The following is a 19,166-nucleotide window of genomic DNA, read 5'->3' on the forward strand; positions in this document are numbered from 1 at the left end:
TTGCTTTCCTAAACGAAACTTTATTTTGACATTTCAAGTCCTAAGTCAAAGCTCTCAAACAAGAGTATCCCTCTATATACTCATTCAGCTTCCTGTCCCTGCCCCTCCCCTAGAGGCAACCAATCAAAATTCTGTGTTCCATCTTTCCAGGAATCATAAAGTGATGTTGTGTCTCTCCTCCCATTTTCCTGGATAACTATAGGCTTCCTACCACCTTACCCACCCCCAGTGCCAGAGCTCCCAAGCTGCTTCCCACTCCTTCTGCCCTGCCTGCTAGTGGGTGTAGGGTCATTTCTGGACCCAGGGTGGTGCACGTGCAGTTCTGCCCATGCAGCAAATCTGGGGCGGGGCGGGGGGGGGGGGGCGCGGGCGGAGAAACACCACAGCCCTCCCACCAGCAAGTATGGGGCTGCCTCCCACCACCGTGCCCACAGTGGGTGTCAGGTTCTGATGAGCAGGTGAGCAGTGGAATCTCATGGTCACTGTTTTCTCTCCTGGCATGAGCCAGGCCAGCATCTTTCCTGAAATTACTGTCTGTTTTTCTTTCCCTCCACCTCTCTTCTCCTCCCTCCTCCCTTCTCTAGCCTCCCCTCCCTGTCAGCGGCTTCCTCCTGGAGGGGCCTCTGCCTTATCTAAGTCTGTCGGACCTCCTCCCTACGCACAGAGCGCACTGCCCCTTAGTGTCCCTGCAGCATCTTCCTGGCTGCTCCTGCACTGCTCGCTTTGCCCGAACAATGCCTGAGAGCAGGTATCAGAGTGGGTGGTCTCCCTTCCCTGCCTAAGGCATCCAGTCACCCTGGACATGATGGGAGGCTAGTGATTCTTTTGTTTTTTATTTTATTTATTTATTTTTAAAAAATCTGTATTGTTGAAAGTATTACATATGTCCTCTTTTTCCCCCTATTGACCTTCTCCAGCCCTATCCCACCCCCAGGGCTTCACCATTGTCTGTGCCTATGGGTTATGCATAGATGCATACCATACCTCCCACCCTCCCTGCCTTCCCACTGAGATTCCGCACTCTGTTCCATGCTTCCATAGCTCTGGATCCACTCCGTTCATCAGTTTATTTTGTTACTTAGATTCCACATGAGTGAGATCATGTGATACTTGTCTTTCTCTGACTAATTTAGTTCACTCAGCACAATACTCTCCAGGTCCCTCCATGCTGTCTCAAAGGGTAAGAGATTCTATTTTTTTACTACTGCGTAGTATTCCATGGTATAAAGGTACCACAGCTTTTTAAAAATATATATATGTATTTTTATTGATTTCAGAGAGGAAGGGGAAGAGAGAGAGAGAGATAGAAACATCAGTGATGAGAGAGAATCATTGATCTGCTGCCTCCTGCATGCCCCATACTGGGATCGAGCCCACAACCTGGGCATTTGCCCTTGACTGGAATCGAACCCAGGACCCTTCAGTGTGCAGGCTGTTGCTCTATCCACTGAGCCAAACCAGCTAGGGCTGTACCACAGCTTTTTTATCCATTCATCTACTGATGGGCACTTGGGCTGTTTATAGATCTTAGCTATTGTAAGTTGTGAACATAGGGGTGCATACATTCTGGGGGGAGGGCCACTGGAGGCGGCCAGTTGGCAGCTCCTGCCACCTTGGTGTGCACTGGTCTGGAACAGGGCAGGGGGCATAAAGTAGCAGAGGACTGGGAGCCATCCTATGGGAGACAGAGTGGAGCTTACCACGTGGCGGGGAGGGTCTGGCTTCCCTTTCAGGTCGGCTCACCCAGCTCAGCGGGTTTCAGATCTTGTTCCCACAGGCCTTTGCTGCTCCAAGAAGTGACTGACTGCGTGGGGCAGGCCAGGGGCTGTGCTTTCTGGGAACTGCCTGTGATGTCCTCACTGTCCCTCCAGGAGCTGTCCAAGATCACAATGCCCATTGCCTTCAATGAGCCCCTGAGCTTCCTGCAGCGGATCACGGAGTACATGGAGCACATCTACCTCGTCCACAGAGCCTCCCGCCAGCCCCAGGCCCTGGAGAGGATGCAGGTGGGCGGGCCCTGCACTGGGGGGAGCCAGACCGCGGCAATGAGTGGATGTGACCCCATTTGACTGGTCACGTCATGGCAGGGACTGGGCACCTCTCCAGTGGAGAAGAGGCAGCACAGTGCACACGCACTCTGGGTGCTGTCCTGCCAGCAGCTGAGACATTTGTGCTGGGGCGTGTTCTCCACAGGAGTGCATGGGGCCTGCGCCTCGGCTCCTCCCAGTCTTCTCAGCACCACACCTGTGTTTGTGCATGTGCGCGCGCGTATGTGTGTTTGCCTGTCCACATGTGTTCCTGTGCATGTGTCAGTGTACCTGTGTGTGTTCATGCCCATGTGCATGTATACAGCATGTGTGCCATGTGCATTCATGTGCCCATGTGTGTTTAAAGGGGACAAACACATGGCCCTTGCCACAGGGCCTGCCGAAGGACAGGCTGGGACCTGGAAAGCAGCAGGGCTCCTGCTGTCTGTGGTTTTGAGGAAGTGGTAGTAACAAAGGGCACTTCCTGGAATCTCTGTGACTTTGGACATGTTACAAGGGGAAGACTGAACAGTCACTAGATAGTGAATCCTGATGCAGACATGCAAGGTGCCAGCAGCTCTCTACAGCCTTGGGCCCCCTTCCTGGTGGGGACTGCTCACGGCCTGTGTGTTGTTTGCAGTGTGTGGCTGCCTTTGCAGTGTCGGCAGTGGCTTCCCAGTGGGAGAGGACCGGCAAGCCATTCAACCCACTCCTGGGAGAGACATACGAGCTGATCAGGTAAGGTCAGGCCTCCTGAGTGCCGTGCGTGGTGCTGTGGAGGACGGAGGGTGTGGTTCTTCCTGCAGCATGATTCTGCCCTCTGACAGCCGACCCTGTGGATGGCAGATTCACTGAGGGGCCTGGAGCACTGCCGGGGTGAGGAGGGTTTGCATATGGGGAATGTCGAGTCGATCTGTAACAAAACCCTAGAGCTGTGAAGTAAGTTGGAAATGAGATCCTGTGTTGGACTCAGGAGTGGAGAAGGGAGTGTCTGTGAACGAGCTTGTTAGCTTTGGCCTGAAGTGGAGATGGGTCCCATAAGCACATTTGCCTACTCACAGAGCATCTCAGGAGCTGTTGTACAGAGAGCAGGTGACCTAGGGAGGGCTTCGCTCCCAGCCACCGCTGACCGCCATGCAGCTGCCCCTGGGCTCAGAGGCCTGGCCAGCACTGGCGATGCAGGGACCAGACCATACCTTATTTTATTTTCTTAATCCTCACCCGAGGGTAAGTTTTTTATTGATTTTAGAGGGAGTGGAAGAGAGAGAGAAAATGCAGGGACCAGACCATACCTTATTTTATTTTCTTAATCCTCACCCGAGGGTAAGTTTTTTATTGATTTTAGAGGGAGTGGAAGAGAGAGAGAAAGAGAGAGAGAGAGAGAGAAAGAGAAACATCAATTGGTTGCCTTTCATATGTGCCCTGACTGGGAATTAAACCTGCAACCTTTTGTACAGACGACACCCCAACCAACTGAGCCACCTGGCCAAGGCCACACCTTATTTCAGGTGCAGCTGAAACTCCTTCTGATGGAGTTTCTCGCAGGCAGCTTCAGCAGCCCCCTGGCTGTTCCCCTCCTGCCCGTCATGCAGCCTGGTCCTAGAGCTGTACACATGCCTGGGACAAGACCAGGGTCCCTGTCTCTCGGGCTGTGCAGTCACTCAGAATAAGCCTTGGTCCAGTCGGCCTGGCTGAGAGTACCACCCAGACCTCACAGGCAGTGTGGTGGGCCCCCAGGTCAAAGGGGTCACAGCCTGGCCAGGCTCCGGAGCAATTGGTGGCATGTACGGTTTTTCCTTGTTTCGCCCACCCTTGGGTCCCAGGGGGAGTCTATTGTAGTCTTTTATTAAATACTAGTTTGTCTTTAGTTATGATAGCATGCTCTGCTTAGGAAATGTGTAAAATTAAGAAAAGTGAGAAAGACGAGTTGGACAGTCGTGTGAGAGTCTGGCTGAAGTTTGGGCCAAGTTCCTTTCCTGTGTGCACACACACACATTTCCATAATGCAACAGTGCTCGTTTATATCCTTTTCCATTGAACTTTATGTCACACTCATTTCCCCATGATTATTAAAACTTTTTCTAAATTTAGTATTTCATTGATGGTAAGATATTTTTCATGTTTTAGCATTTCTGTCCTAGTTTAATTTGCAGCATTTTTTCTTTCTTTTATAAAATAAAATAATGGTGTGTTATGTGGTCAATGGCATCTTGGGCTCAAAGAAGTGTAGTTTCTTTGAAGTTTCTTACATATATATATATATATATATATATATATATTTCTTATTGATTTTTTACAGAGAGGAAGGGAGAGGGATAGAGAGTTAGAAACATCGATGAGAGAGAAACATTGATCAGCTGCCTCCTGCACACCCCCTACTGGGGATGTGCCCGTAACCAAGGTACATGCCCTTGACCGGAATCGAACCTGGGACCCTTCAGTCCGCAGGCCGACGCTCTATCCACTGAGCCAAACCGGTTAGGGCTAGTTTCTTTGAAGTTTCTAACTGTGGTTGCCAGCCCTTTACTACACATGTGTTGTGATGATCAAGGTGAGTGAGTGGCTGGGGGAATTGGGGTGTCGGTTTGCTTACAATGGCGCTCAGGTGAGTAGAGGCTGGGATGGTGTGTGCAGCTGTGTGTCAGCTCTGGTCGCAGACCACGTGGGGGCGGGATCATTATTGTGGAGACCGGGCAGGCCTGAGCACCTGCAGGCCCCCGCTCCCGCGGTGCGACAGTAGGTTAGTGGTCACGCCCCAGAGGCTGACCAGTGTCTGACTCGCCTGCTGGTGCTGTGGCTGCCCCTCCCCTGGCTCCACTGGTATGGGAATGCCATCTGGATTCTTGGTGGGGCTGCATGGGCTGGTGGTGAGCAGTGGTCTCGAAGTCTTGCTAAATGGAGAAAGCTGGATGTGCTAGCAGAGAGCAACAGAAAGTGCCTCCCGGGGCTTCTTTGCAGATGACAGGTGTAGCAGGTGACCATGGGTTACAGCATGTCACAGCGAGAGAGACGGTGAGCAGCCCTGTGCCTTCAGTTTAGACACAGGGAAACTGAGGCCCAGATGCCAGAAAGATTTGCCCGAGAGTCACCACTAAGGGGGTCTTTTATTTGAATTCAGTAGCGTTGTCCTGATACCTATGCTGAGCGGGTGTCCGCCTCTGTCTACAGGTGTGAGTGCAGGGGATCCGGCCTCATCTAGATGCCAGCAGAGGGTTAGTATCTCAGTACATTCAGAGTGTCATTAAAATGTCTTGAACAAAAGGGGAGTCAAGGCATAACGTGAACAGAGCTTTGGCGATGGAAATAAGCCACATGGGTTGAAGGAACATGGACTAGTGCTGAGTGCTAGGTGGACACCTCATCTACACCCCATCCAGGCCTGACCAGGGCAGGACCACCATTCTATGCCTGACAGAAAACTCACGCTCTTTCTAAACTCCAGTTCACTCTCCCATCTCAGTCCCAGGTCCCCGTGTGCCCGTGTCTGTGGCTCATTGTGTGTCCGGGGCCCCAGGACCCTGGGACCTGAGCAGCCTTCCTGTTTGGGAGCCACAGAACCTCCCGGGCTGCTGCTGAGAAAAGACTGCTTTACTTAGACAGGCATTCATTGTGTAAATTACATGCCTTGGCAGGCAACCTTTAAAAATCAAACTTTTCAACTTTTTTTCCTCTGTAATGGTTGGAAATTCAGATTCCAGTTAAGTTAGTAATTATGAGGTTGAGCTTTTATAATTATTAAACTACAACTGTAGGTGTATTCACAGTTCCCGAACAATTAAAACATGACATTCTTCTTGAACAAGAGAGTGTACTAAAAATTCTATTTCCTGGACAGAAATGTCTTGGAGCGTGAGACATCTCATCACCAACCTTACAGAAGCCTAGAGGAGACCGAAGAGGAGCCCCCTGGGAAGGCTGGGAGTCATGGCTCCTGGCGGGGGGGCAGTGGGCAGCCCTTGAGCACTGGCACAGCGTCTGCCCTGGGTGCACTCAGGCACTAGCTCTAAGCGGTCGCCAACCTTTTGGACCTCACGGACCACCAGTTGGTGACTACTGCTCTAAGAGATGCTTGCAGACCTCCGTGTGCTTGGGTGGCCCCGTGGAGCACAGTTTAATGCATGTGTGTGGTGTGTGTGTTGTCAGCATTAGGCAAGTGTGACATCAGAGCACGTGTTGCATATTTCTGCCACGTGTTGCAGCATGGAGTGGTCCCCATTTCCCAGTGCCTCTCCGGGACATGAGGGCCCTGCAGTCACGTGCGCGTGGCCACTGAGCTGACAGGGACGCTGTGCTGCCTTCATGGGTTTTGCTGTCACTAATGGGCTCCCCCTCTTTCTCTCTTGTTTTCGTACCTAGGGAAGACCTAGGGTTCAGATTCATATCCGAGCAGGTCAGCCACCACCCCCCTGTTAGTGCGTTTTACTCTGAAGGACTCGGTCAGGACTTCCTGTTCCACGGCTCCATCTACCCGAAGCTCAAGTTCTGGGGGAAGAGCGTGGAAGCGGAGCCCCGGGGCACCATCACACTGGAGCTTCTCAGGTGAGCCTCCCTGGGCTGGAGCCGCCTCCACCAGCCAGGCCAACCATGCTGTTTGTGGAAAGAAACCTCTTCCCTGGGGGCTCTTCTCTGGAGGGAGGTCACCACGTGCAGAGGGGCTGAGGGCTGCCTGCCAGCAGTAGAGCCCTCCCGAGTCTGCTCCCTCTGTTAGTGCCAACTTGGACATGCCCCAGGCGGCCTGGGTGTGCTCCCACATGGCCTGGACACACTCCGGGCACTGTTGTAGCAGTGACCTATCCTGTGCAAAGACCCCACACTCAGCAGCTCAGGACGTGGTTTCTGAGCAGCTGGGACCTGCGCAGGGGTTATGCTGGGCTCCTGGGAGTCGGCGTCAGGACTTGAGCACAGCACCTGTTTCCCTGGCAGTTGGTGCTGACATCCCTCAGAGCCGGGGATCCAAGGGGAGAAGCCACCAGGAGGGAGCCACAGTGTCTTTTATGACCTAACCCAGAAATGACTCAACTGCGACCCTCCCCCACACGTGTGCTGTTGGTTACACAGACCCGCCCTGCTGAGTGCAGGATGGGTGAATTCTGGGAGCCACAGCAAGGGGCACCTTCAAGGATGCCCCACCCCTGTCCAGTCTAAATCTACATGCCCCCGATCTGATGTCGATCAAAACACTGTTAACGTAAAAAACATTCAAACCTGTGAGGAGTTTTTGTGAGTTTATTTGAGCCAAACTGTGGACAATTCCCGGGAAGCAGAACCTCCATGTGTGGAGACAGTGCTCTGGAGAACAGCGTTCTGCACCTTGTTTATACATTACTTTCACAGGAGGGACGTAGATGGGTTACAGGAAATCCATTGGTGATGGATTAGGGAGGCGGGAGAAAGCAAAGCGGGAAACCTCTGGGATTGGATAAAAAGTAAAATCATGGACACATGCTTCTTTTACACAGGTGGGTGCAGGATAGTTAACCCTCAACAATGAACTCAATGACAACGGGGGGTGGGGGGGGCGCGCGGGTAGTCTTCCCTGAGTGGTGCCCGTGCTTTGAGGGGTCCAGAAAAGGGAAATTACTTTGACATTCCGTGATATGTTGTCTTAGATGCAAAAAGATAACAGGCTCAGTTAAGGTAGAGATGAACCTCATCAGGGAAGAGACTCACCTAGAACAGGACTTCGCAACATAACTGCTTTTTAATTAAAGATTTTAATTTCAGACCATCCTTGTGGTTACTTTAGGTCTCTGAGTTTGCAAGACCACCATGCAGGCCTTCCCTGAAATAGTCAGATTAGCATGTGGCCTCTTTTCGTCCACAACACCTCAAAGCAAAAGCTCAAAAGCGGTCTGTAGCATCTGCCTGGCTCCCAGAGCCATCGCAGAGTCCAGGCCATGGGGGTGGGGGGGGGGGGGTCGCGTTCTGAGCTGCGGCAGGACCGTGGGGGAGCATTGGATTGAATCTGTTCCCTGTTGGCCCCGCCAGGCTAGTTGCCAGGGGTGCATGGGGGACCTCGGGGAGCAGCGCTTCAGGGAGACTGCGCGGTGGTCTTCACTTTCCTGGAACAAGGCAGGTAGAGTTGAAAGGTTGCAAACCTTGTTGGTTCAGGTGTTTGAGTTCCAACTGGGAAATTCAAGGAATTGCAGATATTTGTCATGAAATACTCTGCACCGAGCTGATTTTGTCACAGCCTCCCTGGGGACACAGATCTGGCAATCTGCTCACTTCATGTCTGTGGGGCCTTTTCTTCTGGGGTCAGGTCACGGGGGAGGATGAGGAACAAAAGGGAAGGTGTGTGCAGAGCTGTTGCAAACCGCAGACCACGCATCCCACTGGGAGCACCTGGCGGGAGGTGGTGGCTCTTTACATCCTCACAGAAGAGCTCTTTGTCTCAGTCTCATTTATATCAAGTAGAAACCTTTGTTGTTGCTACAAAGGAAAGAAGAAATAAATTTCAAACGAATGCTAAGTAAGGAACCACTGTTGGAGGGAGTTCAAAGCAGTGCTCTCTGCTGCGGTTATTAAGGCAATTACTCCCTGCTGCTGCTTTCCTCTGTCCCGCACCCCATGGTGTCTGCTGGCTCTGACAGGCGTGTTTTCTGGTCTCTCTGACAGACACAATGAGGCCTACACCTGGACCAACCCTACCTGCTGTGTGCACAACGTGATTATCGGGAAGCTCTGGATAGAGCAGTACGGGACGGTGGAAATCCTAAACCACAGGTATCACACGCTGGGTGGGGGGCCCACACACACCGCTGTCCTGGAGCACTGGCTGTGATCTCGGGACTCGCTTTCAACTCTGCTCTGTGTGCTGCCCCTCGCTGTCCACTCTCGGTGTCCAGACAGGGAGCCCTGGGCCCGTGTTGGTGGGAACTGGTTCTGGTCAGCGTGAGGCACCATTCACACTCTGTGTTGAAAGTTTTCTTTCTAATCACAAGTTAACTTACTTTGAAATTTTAAACAATACAGTGACCATCCTCTGTCCTGTCCACACTGCGGCCTGTCATTCCTTCTTCCTGGACATCTATGACACCAGTTCTGTTTTCCACAACCTCATTGAGATGTAATTCACATTTCATAAAGTCCACCCAGTAAAAGTGGGCACCTAAGGATAGAGTGATATGTACTAAGTGTACTGAACTGTGCAGCTGTCACCCGCGGGCACTGTTGGAGCCTTTCCATCACCCTGGAAAGGTCCCTGTGCCCTTGGCTGTCACTCCCTGATGGCACCCCCAGCCCCAGGCAGCCTCTGTCTGCTCTCTCTCCCTCCCTCCCACCCCCCTCCTCTTGCTTCCTCTCCCTCTCCCACTCCCGTTCTTGCTCTTACTCTCTCACCTTCTCTCCCGCTCTCTCATCTTTCTGGACGGCTCAAGTCCCACAACCAAGGCCTGTGCTTCTCCCGCAGGACTGGAGATAAGTGTGTGCTTCACTTTAGACCGTGCGGGTTGTTTGGAAAAGAGCTTCACAAAGTGGAAGGACACATTCAAGACAAAAAGTAGGTCCACGCGCGGGTCGGCTCAGAGAGCATGTGTGCGCTTCAAAGAAGGTCGTTAAACCAGTGATGTCTATTCAGGGCAGAAAAAGTTAGGACCTTTTTATACCCGTTTTTTACTTAGAAAAAACATTTCATGATTGAGCATAACAGGAGATAAAAGCAGCTTTGGTGTCATTTCAAGGATGGGGAGTGGTTGGGCCCATGTCACCCTCTCGCAAGGGTAAAAGATAAAATGGACCCGAGGAGGCAGGAGGTTTCCTGAGATGCTGCTGCAGGTTTGCAGACAGAGCGCGGCTGGGAATCTGACCACATGTCCTCCTCCTGCACCAGGTGTGCAGGGGGTAGGTGAAGCTCGCACGTGGCTCTGTGAGCTTCATCTGCATGACATTGGTTCTTTCCAGTCCATAAAATAGGGAAGTTTAAAGGCTTTGTGAGCAGAGAAATGGTTAGTATCATTTTAACAAATTTTCTGAGTTTTTCCCCCTCTTTGGTTTAGTAATCTCGTTTTGGGTCTCAATTTTCTCATTTTTCCCCATAAGTAATTTGGGCCATGTAATGGCCAAGGCTCCTTTCAGCTCCCAGAATCTGTACATTTTCAGTAGAAACAAGCTCCTAGGGGAAGCAGGTCTTCTGCCCAGCCCCACTCAGCCTGGGAATCACCCTTCCACTACGACTCGGCCCACCCACCCTCAGGACAACAGCCTCTCCTGTGGAGGTCCAGGAACAGCCATGGGTGTGGGTGTAGCACCCACTGTGAGCATGTTGAACTCTGGTCTGGTTTTCTGTTTTCCAACCCAAATTTGAGTGAGCGATTTCCTGATGCTGGGCCTGTTAGTGACAGTGCGTGTCCACCAAGCTGTGTCTCCTGAGAGGAGTGCATCCTCCAGGCTGGGCCTCTGAGACACGGGTGCCCGGGGCCCTGCCCTGGCAGAAGAGCATCTCCAGGAGCTTGGGGCCCACTGTGCTCTCCCCCAGAAGATGCAGTAGGAACAGCCCGACACTGGCACTGCTCCTTCAGGAGCCAGCAGGTGACCCATCTGGGAAGGTCCCCAGAGGTTGTTACTACCTGAGGAAGCAGGTGGGCAGAAGGACACAGAATCCGCCTGTCAGTGAAGCTCTGACGTGTGGCCTTGAGGATAAAGCAAACTCAACTGGAGGAGGCTTGTTCCCGGGGTTTATAGAGAAAGGGCTCGAAGTCGGCGCGCTTACGGGGAGATCGGCACATGGGGTTTTACATCTGAACTTGAATTCTTCCGCCTTGTCTCCACCCTCATCCACCCTGTTAGCTATTGTCCCTTCCCTCTTTCTTTCCCTTTGGTGTATTCGATAATGAGGACCATCAGTGTCGAATGGCAGGAGCAGAGATCCTAAAATGCAAATTTTCGTCTTTGTGTTTTTGTGCAGAGGTAGCTTAAGATTGGTAAGAAGATAGCCAGACAGGACTTTACGCCACGGTTGAAATAGGAGTGCTGCATTGGGGTGGATGGTCTGTCTTAGCTTGGTTTCTAAACTCCTTTGTTCCAGCAAAAAGAAGCTGTTCATCATCTACGGCAAGTGGACGGAGTGTTTGTGGGGCATAGACCCTGCGGCGTACGAGTCCTTCAGGAAGCAAGAGCGGAGGGGTGAGCCCCCAAGGAAGTCACAGCCGGTAAGGCGCTGCCCGGCTCCTACCAAACACCTGCCCCGCTCCTGCCCCCCTCCTGCCCGGCTCTTGCCCTGCTCCTGCCCGGCTCCTGGCACTGCTTGGCAGAGGTTCCGGGAACCAGCCGTGACCCCCAGCAGGGCCCTGTAGGAAGACGATGCACAGAACCCACCTGTCAGTGAAGCTGTTGTCTGTGGGCCTCTGCGTTGGGAGGGTTTATCTGCACTCTGACAGCGCGGAGGGCACGGGTCCTATGTCGCAGCGTCAGTCTGTCCCCCAAGTCAAGCAAGGTAGAACCAGACGCCTCCATTTCCATCTGGAAATGCCATGTTCTGGATGCCTCTTAACAAACCTCCTGTCTGCCTGCCCCTGTTAGCTTAGACCTGTTCAAGCGAGTGAGTGTCCTTTCTACGGTTTCAGTTCTGAGTCCAGACAACGCCCACAGTCAGGGCTGTGCCAGGCAGGGAGGCTTCTCCCTGGAGTCTGCATCCCGCTGCCCTAAGGCCTTGGAGCTGAACCTGGAAATGTGCTTAAAGAGGCATCCCGTGTTCTAGATGACACGCCCCCTTCTCAGGTGGTGGGTGCAGTGCCTTCCCGGCTGCTCCGTGTCTTCATGTGGTAGTTCCCATGTGCTGTCAGTGTGGCTTCCAATGAAATTCCACTTAGAGACTGTGCAGACTGGCGCGTTAGACCCATGGCTGATGCCTTCAGTGTGTGCACTGAGCTTCGCCATCCTGGGCAACCTGGAGGGGACAGAGTCTTGTCCCAGTTTAGCTCTGGGCCTCACTGTGTAGCCTGCTGTCAGGTGGCAGGCCCTTAAACTGCATGGGTCACACTGACACTTGTCACACTAACACACTGTCCCCCAACAGCTGCATGAATAACCACTGCTCCATTTCCAGGCCCCCTTGGGTTTGAAAGGTAACCTCAGGTGGCATATCTCTTTTATAGGGTTTGGTCTCCAGTGGGGTGTGGTCTAGAAGTGCTGGGATATCATGTGATCACCCACCTGGACCACGTCCTTATTGAGGGCAGCATGGAGGGAAGTGCCCCTCTCAGAAATGAGCTGTTCCAGTCCCCTCAGCTTAGATGAATGTGCTTTTGATGGTGCCAGGTCATCCTTTCATGGTGCCTGCACTCCCAGGAGGACAGCCGTGCCTGCCACTGACTCGGCACCCTGTGTTTGGGGGCCCCTGTGCAGGAGCCTGTGCAGGGGGAGGTGAGCACGGCAGACGCAGGAGCCCAACCTGTAGGTCACAGCGGGGCAGCGGCGCCTTCTTCCTCAGCAGCGCATCTTGCTCTGTGTGGGCTCAGAACGGGGTGAAAGGCACTCCAAGAGCCACTCCCTCTGGCTGCCGACCAGCGTGCTCTGTGTTTCAGGGCATCGGCGTGGAGGATGCTGACACTGAAGTGGTGGACGCCGTGCCTGAGGTCCAGGACACTGTGCAGGTCATTCCAGGCAGCAGGCTCCTCTGGAGGATCAACACCCGGCCCCCCAACTCTGCCCAGGTCAGTGCTTCCCCCCCCCCTACCTGCCCTTCCAACCCCATGTGCACACCAGCTACCTCAGTCCTCTGTCCCAGAGCAGACAGAGGACCCTCCATCCCCTGATCAGACTGAGCTCTCAGTGTGAGCCTCCAAGGACTTCCTGTCCCACAGAGCCTCTGCCAGCCCTGACCTCAGCCCACCCTGCCAGCGACACAGCAATGCTCTGTCTACATGAGTCGTGGTGGCATGTTGACACAGAATTGACACCTGGAAGGTCTATACAACCACATCTTACCCAAAGGGGTTTCCAGAGTGGCTTGCAGGGGTTGTTTTCCCAGCGTGACAATTTAAATGCTTCAGTGCATTTTTATATTTATTTTTGAAAATTAAATTTACAATTTGTATTACATATAAATTTGTTACATACAATAATATATATGAAAATACATGATAAATACAACATTATGTAATAAATTATATATTTTCATATTATGAATTATTTATATATAGAATAAATATACAATGTATTAATAATTTTTTATTGTATTACCATGTCCAATAACATAGCAGAGCATGTAAAAAATAAACCACTCATCCCAGAGATGTTGGGGAGTCAGACCTACAAGTTGGGCATCAAGTGGGGTGGCCCAGAGGAGCCCGAGGCTGGTGCATCTCAGGCCCAGGAAGGAGCCCCGCCCCTGTGTGATCCTGACAGGGGTGTCTCCAGGGAGCATTTCTGTGGCGCCAGAGTGGGCGGTGCCCAGGAGAGAACGCTGTGGCCGTCACAGATTTCTGTCTGTCCTCAGATGTATAACTTCACCAGTTTCACTGTTAGTCTCAATGAACTACAGACGGGCATGGAGAAGATCCTGGCCCCCACAGACTGCCGCCTGCGTCCCGACATCCGAAGCATGGAGAACGGCAACATGGGTGCGTGCCTGAGCATTGGGGGCAGTTGCATGGCCACCCGGGGACGAGCAGAAGGAATGCGGCAGTCTTTCACGAGCGAACAGGCGCTAGGTCCCCCGGCACAGAGCACACAGACTGCCTGGGTGACGGTTTCAGAGTTCCAGCCTGTAGGAGACCAATCCTTTTATAAATAACAGTAAGGTTAAGTTACTAGAAAAATGCGATGAAGAGGAATACATACAGAAGTCAAGTCCCAATACTCGATTCTTAGGTAGAATATAGGGCTGCCTTTCAGAACCCGCATGCTGTTCATTAAAGTCCCCATGGCCGTCGTGTGGGGCCCTGCTGCAGGTGGGATGAGACAGTCCTGAGTCCGGCACCTGGTGGCACACGCTGGGTGACCGCTGTACAGGGCGGCAGGAGAGTTCAATGTGACGAGCGGCTGCCTCCTGCTCACCACGCATCTCTCTGAGCTAGGTCAGCAACAGGACTCCCGGTGCCCATGCAAGGGTGCGCCTGCTGTAGTTCATGGGGTCAGCAAATTGCTCAGGGACAAGTGTGGATGGCAGGGCGGTATGTGGGGGCCTGTGGTCAGGGTCCTCAGTCCTTGGGACAGCACAGCCGCTGACCTGAAGGTTAAGGTTGAATGTAACCGTCTGTGCGAGGGAAATGGCTCCAGGGTGGGACCCATGCCAGGGCTCTATTGACACCGCCCCTGTGGGTGACATGGCCCCAGGAGCTGAGCACCTGCCCGTGGCTGGTACTGCACTAGGACCCCATTGTCCCTCAACGCCTGAGGCCTAGGCCTTTGGGTTTGGTTTCCTGATGACAGTTACTCTTCATGGTTTTCGAACAAGGGTGACCAGGAGCGTCACTATCCACCTGACTCCTTACCCAGCCCTGTGTGCTTGGGCCTAGATCTGGCGAGCCAGGAGAAGGAGCGGCTGGAGGAGAAGCAGAGGGAAGCCCGGAAGGAGCGTGCCAAGGAGGACACTGAGTGGCAGACAAGGTGAGGCCCTGCGTGGATGAGGGGATAGTGAGGAGGGCCACCTACCCACCTGGGGACAATGAGACGGGCCCTCACACACCTGGGGACAGTGAGGAGGGCCCCCACACAGCTGGGGACAATGAGGAGGGCCCCCACACACCTGGGGACAGTGAGGAGGGCCCTCACACACTTGTGGCTGAGAAGCCATCTCTGCTTCGGCTACGATGGTGGCAACAGCTCCTAGTCCAGGCTATACCCACCACGCTGATAGGCCGATGCTCCCAAAAGTAGTGCCACCTGCTGGTGTGAGACAGGTCACCTGGGACCGGCCTCCCCATCCTGGCCCCTGGGTATTTGACCCTGAGCACTTTTTCAAGTATGGTAAATTACAAAGAAAATGTAGCCAGAGCCAAGCCACTAACTGAGGGGAAATGCAGTTTTCAGAAACGAGGTACTGTGCATCCAGGAGCCCCCCAGGTGCTGCTGGGAGCGGCGTGCTGTCCCCACATGTTCCCCATCCATATGACACAGCGCCCCAGAGGCCATGATGGGGAGCGGGCTGGCTGTCTTTCCCATGCCTGGGAGCACTCATCCCATGACCATGTGAGTGGAATGCACATGTGTGTGTCTGCACAGGCCTTGACCCAGAGGAAGCAGTCCGGGAGCAGTATCTCATATCAGTTGTCATTTGTTCTTTTATAGTCATAACTAGATGCCCGATGCATGAAATTCATGCAAGGCCTTGCTTCCCCTGGTGCCAGCACTGGCTTCCCTCTGGCACCTCGGACCCGGGCTTCCCTCGGGCCACTAGCAGCCCCGGCTTCGTCAGAAGGATGTCTGGTCTAATAAGCATATTACACTTTTATTATTATAAATGTGACAACAGTCCACTTAATAAGGACTTGGTTAAGTACTGTAACGTTTAAACAAAATTTAAAGGTACATGTAAGCTACAATTTTAGTCTTAGAAAACTCTGGTGGTTCTGAGTTGTTAACCAGGATATTTTTGCCTGTCTGTTGTGTTCAGGGTCCAGTGAAGTCACCTGGTGACTTTCATGTGGCTATCGTTTTTAAAACTAACTTTCAAAGGTTGGGCTTCCAATTTCATTTAATATTATGCTCTTAACTAGAGGCCTGGTGCACGAAATTTGTGCACTCGGGGTGGGGGGTCCCTTAGCCTAGATTGCGAGAGGGCGCAGGCCAAGCCGAGGGACCCCATTGGTGCACGATTGGGGCCAGGGAGGGACACGGGAGGTTGGCCAGCAAGGGAGGGACCACAGGAGGGCTCCAGGGCATGTCCGGCTGTCTCGCTCAGTCCTGATTAGCTGGACCTCAGCAGCAATATAACCTACCAGTCAGAGCATCTGCCCCCTGGTGGTTAGTGCACGTCATAGTGATTGGTCGACTGCTCAACTGTCTGCCCCCTGGTGGTCAGTGCATGTCATAGCAAGCGGTTGAGTGTCCTTAGCATATCAATAGCATATTACGCTTTGATTGGTTGAATGGCAAACTGGACGACGGGACACTTAGCATATTAGACTTTTATTATATAGGACTAGTTGTCCTGTGCACAAAATTTGTGCACGGGGTGGGGGGGGGTTCCCTAAGCCCAGCCTGCATCCTCTCCATTCTGGGACCCCTCGGGGCATGTCCGACTGCTTGTTTAGGCCCGATCACTGTGGGATTGAGCCTAAACCGGCAGTCGGACAGCCCTCTCACAATCTGGGATGGCTGGCTCCCAACCACTCTCCTGCCTGCCTGCCTGAGTGCCCCTAACCGCTTCTGCCTGCCAGCCTGATCACCCCCTCACCACTCCCCTGCCAGTCTGATCGATGCCTAACTGCTCCCCTGCCAGCCCAATTGCCTCCAACTGCCCTCCCCTACTGGCCTGGTCGCCTCCAACTGCCCTCCCCTGCCAGCCCGGTCACCCCTAACTGCCTTCCCCTGCAGGCCTGGTCGCCCCCAACTGCCCTCCCCTGCCGGCCTGGTCACCCCTTACTTCCCTCCCCTGCAGGACTGATTGCCCACAACTGCCCTCCCCTGCTGGGCTGGTCCCCCCACAACTGCCCTCCCCTGCCTGCCTGGTCCCCCCACAACTGCCCTCCCCTGCCTGCCTGGTCCCCCCCAACTCCCCTCCCCTGCTGGCCTGGTCACCCCCAACTCCCCTCCCCTGCTGGCCTGGTCGCCCCTTACTGCCCTCCCCTGCAGGCCTGATCGCCCACAACTGCCCTCCCCTGCTGGCCTGGTCCCTCCCCAACTGCCCTCCCCTGCTGGCCTGATTGCCCACAACTGTCCTTCCCTGCTGGCCATCTTATGGCGGTCATCTTATGGGAGTGTGTGATGGTCAATTTGCATATTACCTCTTTATTATATAGGATAGTTTGATATGTGGAATTTGCTGTTTCAGAAAACGGTAGTTTGAAAATAGTCAATGTTCCTTCGTTGTATTTTTTTTTATTGTGAAAATAATGACATTTTATCCTGAGAAGACAATTACTACTACCTCGCGAGTCCTCCACACCCGCTCCCTCTCCCACTGTGCAGAGGCCAAGGGTGGGTGACTGTTGCGCTGGGAGCCTGATGGGAGCTGATGACAGTGACTGGATTGGCTCATAGACAAGCTGGAGGCCACTGTGACCCTCTCTGTCCTTGATCCCGCCCCTCCCAGTTAACAGACCATGCAGACCTGGCCAGCTCGAAAGGATAGAAATAGCACTGTGATGTTCTCACCTAGAAAGGCACAGGGTGGCTTGGGGTTCAGCGCCCCTTCTCTGGTGACGACCCCGCCTGAGTGTTTTCTGTTAACTCCATGAGGTTTTAGTCAGGAAATGAGGCTGACATTGGGGATGTGTGCAGGGTGAGTGTAGGTGTGAAAATGTGATTAGTAAGCTTGAGTTGAAGTGGCTGCCTTTAGAAACGCACGTTTCTGGGTGATGGCTAATTAGAGGGTTCTCTGTCCTACCTGAGAAGGCCAGCGACAGTGACTGCCCAGCCATTCACTGACCCTCTTCTGTGTTGCAGGTGGTTCCACCAGGGCAGGAATCCGCACACTGGGACCCCCGACTGGCTGTACTCAGGGGGCTACTTCGAGCGGGATTTCTCAGGCTGCCCGGACATCTACTGAGGTCTGGGAGTGCCCCAGGACCCGGACCCCTGCCAGGGTGGACTCCGCCACGTGGCTCCTTGAGTTCTGTACGGCAGCACCGGCCTTTCTAAGGACCGTGTTCACGGAGAAAGCACCATCCTGGCTGAGAACTAAATCCTAATTAACTTTTGATTGCCAACCATTCATTACTGTTGCCGTCTCTTCATAAAGCTTCCCTTGGGATCATCATGTTTTCATTAAGACTTGAGAAGGAACATTCTTCAACTCCTTTTATGTGACAGGTCAGCTGGGGCGTGCTCAACTGACAGCAGCCTTGATGATAAATTTGAAACTAGCGGAAGGAACAGGGACCGTGTTCCTCCTTAGAATGCAGTGTCACAGAGTGTCCAAAAGTAGTTTAAATTGGAACCAATAACAGAAAAGACAGATCTTGAAACTAACCCTGCAGCGAGCTCTCTGCAGCCAGGAACTGCTGTCTGCGTCGGGAACAAAATGAGTGTTTCAGAGCATTGGATTAAATGAAATGGGTCGCTGTCAGGTTCTGTGTTTTTTTGCCAACCTTCAATGATGTAAAGATAACTTTTAAATATTTAAGATAAAGCTGCTTGACTAGGATTTGCTGAAGAGCAAGACATGCATTAATTGCCAGCTGTATACACAAAAGGAAGCATTGCCATGACAGGGTCCAGAAACACTGCAAGTTGTTGACCAAGTCCCCAGACGGCTCCCAGCCTTGAAGGGAGCCCTGCCTCTGGCCGTGTCTGCTCTGGTCACCAGGGCTGCACTGTCACTGCAGGCCAAACCCATGTCACAAAACGAGTCACTCGTTAGAACGTTTGGTCTGTCACCACAGCACTGTGTCCTTGTTTTCCCAGCATGCGTGTTTGAAACTCAGGATACAGGAGGCCACACCTGGTGTGCACTGCGGGGTCAGAGCAGAAGCTACTTACAGGTGAATTGGGGTTATTTTACAGAACACGGGTGTACATCCATCTCTGCACATGTCCTGATCAGGTGACTGTTTCTTTCTGTAGAAATATCAACACGTAGATCATGGTACCACTCTCTGAATGGAAGACAATCTGCTGCATGCGGGCACGCACACACAAACACACACATGTGCACACACGCATGTGCGCACATGTGTGCTCTCACGTGCACACCCATATGTGTGCACATGTACACATGCACACTCAGTTGTATGGAATGGTGGGTTCCCTCTGAGAGGGTGTCACTGTTGTGCGTCCAGGCTTCAGAATCACATTTGTAATTAAAACTCTTTTGAAAGCAAAGACTTGCTCTGAAGACTTGATTTTGTAGCTTTGCAACTGGAAGCCCCGTGTTGTAACAAGAGTCCTGGGTGCAGCCGCGTGCCCATTGACCCAGTGCCCGTTTTCCCAAGAGCCCTGTGCAGACAGCCCGACCTCGAAGAGCGTGTCTTGTGTAAAGTGTATATAATGTGAAGGGACCCACTGGTGCCAGAAGGTTAATAGCGAGCCTAGTGT

The 19,166-nt window shown here is 52.9% G+C and overlaps 1 protein-coding gene across 6 annotated transcripts in view; it reads left to right on the forward strand.

The window, feature by feature from the left end:
- OSBPL2 (oxysterol binding protein like 2) overlaps window positions 1-18,951 on the forward strand; it is a 42,438-nt gene extending 23,487 nt beyond the window's left edge. For 5 of the 6 annotated variants that reach the window (XM_080685826.1, XM_080685827.1, XM_080685830.1 and 2 more), the window contains 10 exons: window positions 1,872-2,006; window positions 2,668-2,765; window positions 6,384-6,566; window positions 8,646-8,753; window positions 9,439-9,528; window positions 11,053-11,176; window positions 12,551-12,679; window positions 13,465-13,588; window positions 14,486-14,576; window positions 17,577-18,951. In XM_080685826.1, the coding sequence (XP_080541952.1) occupies window positions 1,872-2,006; window positions 2,668-2,765; window positions 6,384-6,566; window positions 8,646-8,753; window positions 9,439-9,528; window positions 11,053-11,176; window positions 12,551-12,679; window positions 13,465-13,588; window positions 14,486-14,576; window positions 17,577-17,679 (1,185 nt within the window). In that variant the 3' untranslated portion in view covers window positions 17,680-18,951. The remainder of the gene's footprint in view (window positions 1-1,871; window positions 2,007-2,667; window positions 2,766-6,383; window positions 6,567-8,645; window positions 8,754-9,438; window positions 9,529-11,052; window positions 11,177-12,550; window positions 12,680-13,464; window positions 13,589-14,485; window positions 14,577-17,576) is intronic. The other variant, XR_013961507.1, reaches the window with a different exon arrangement.
- The last annotated feature ends 215 nt before the right edge of the window (window positions 18,952-19,166 follow it).

The sequence above is a fragment of the Plecotus auritus genome (genome assembly GCF_963455305.1).
Source record: "Plecotus auritus genome assembly, chromosome: 8".
Classification (NCBI taxonomy): Eukaryota; Metazoa; Chordata; class Mammalia; order Chiroptera; family Vespertilionidae; genus Plecotus; species Plecotus auritus.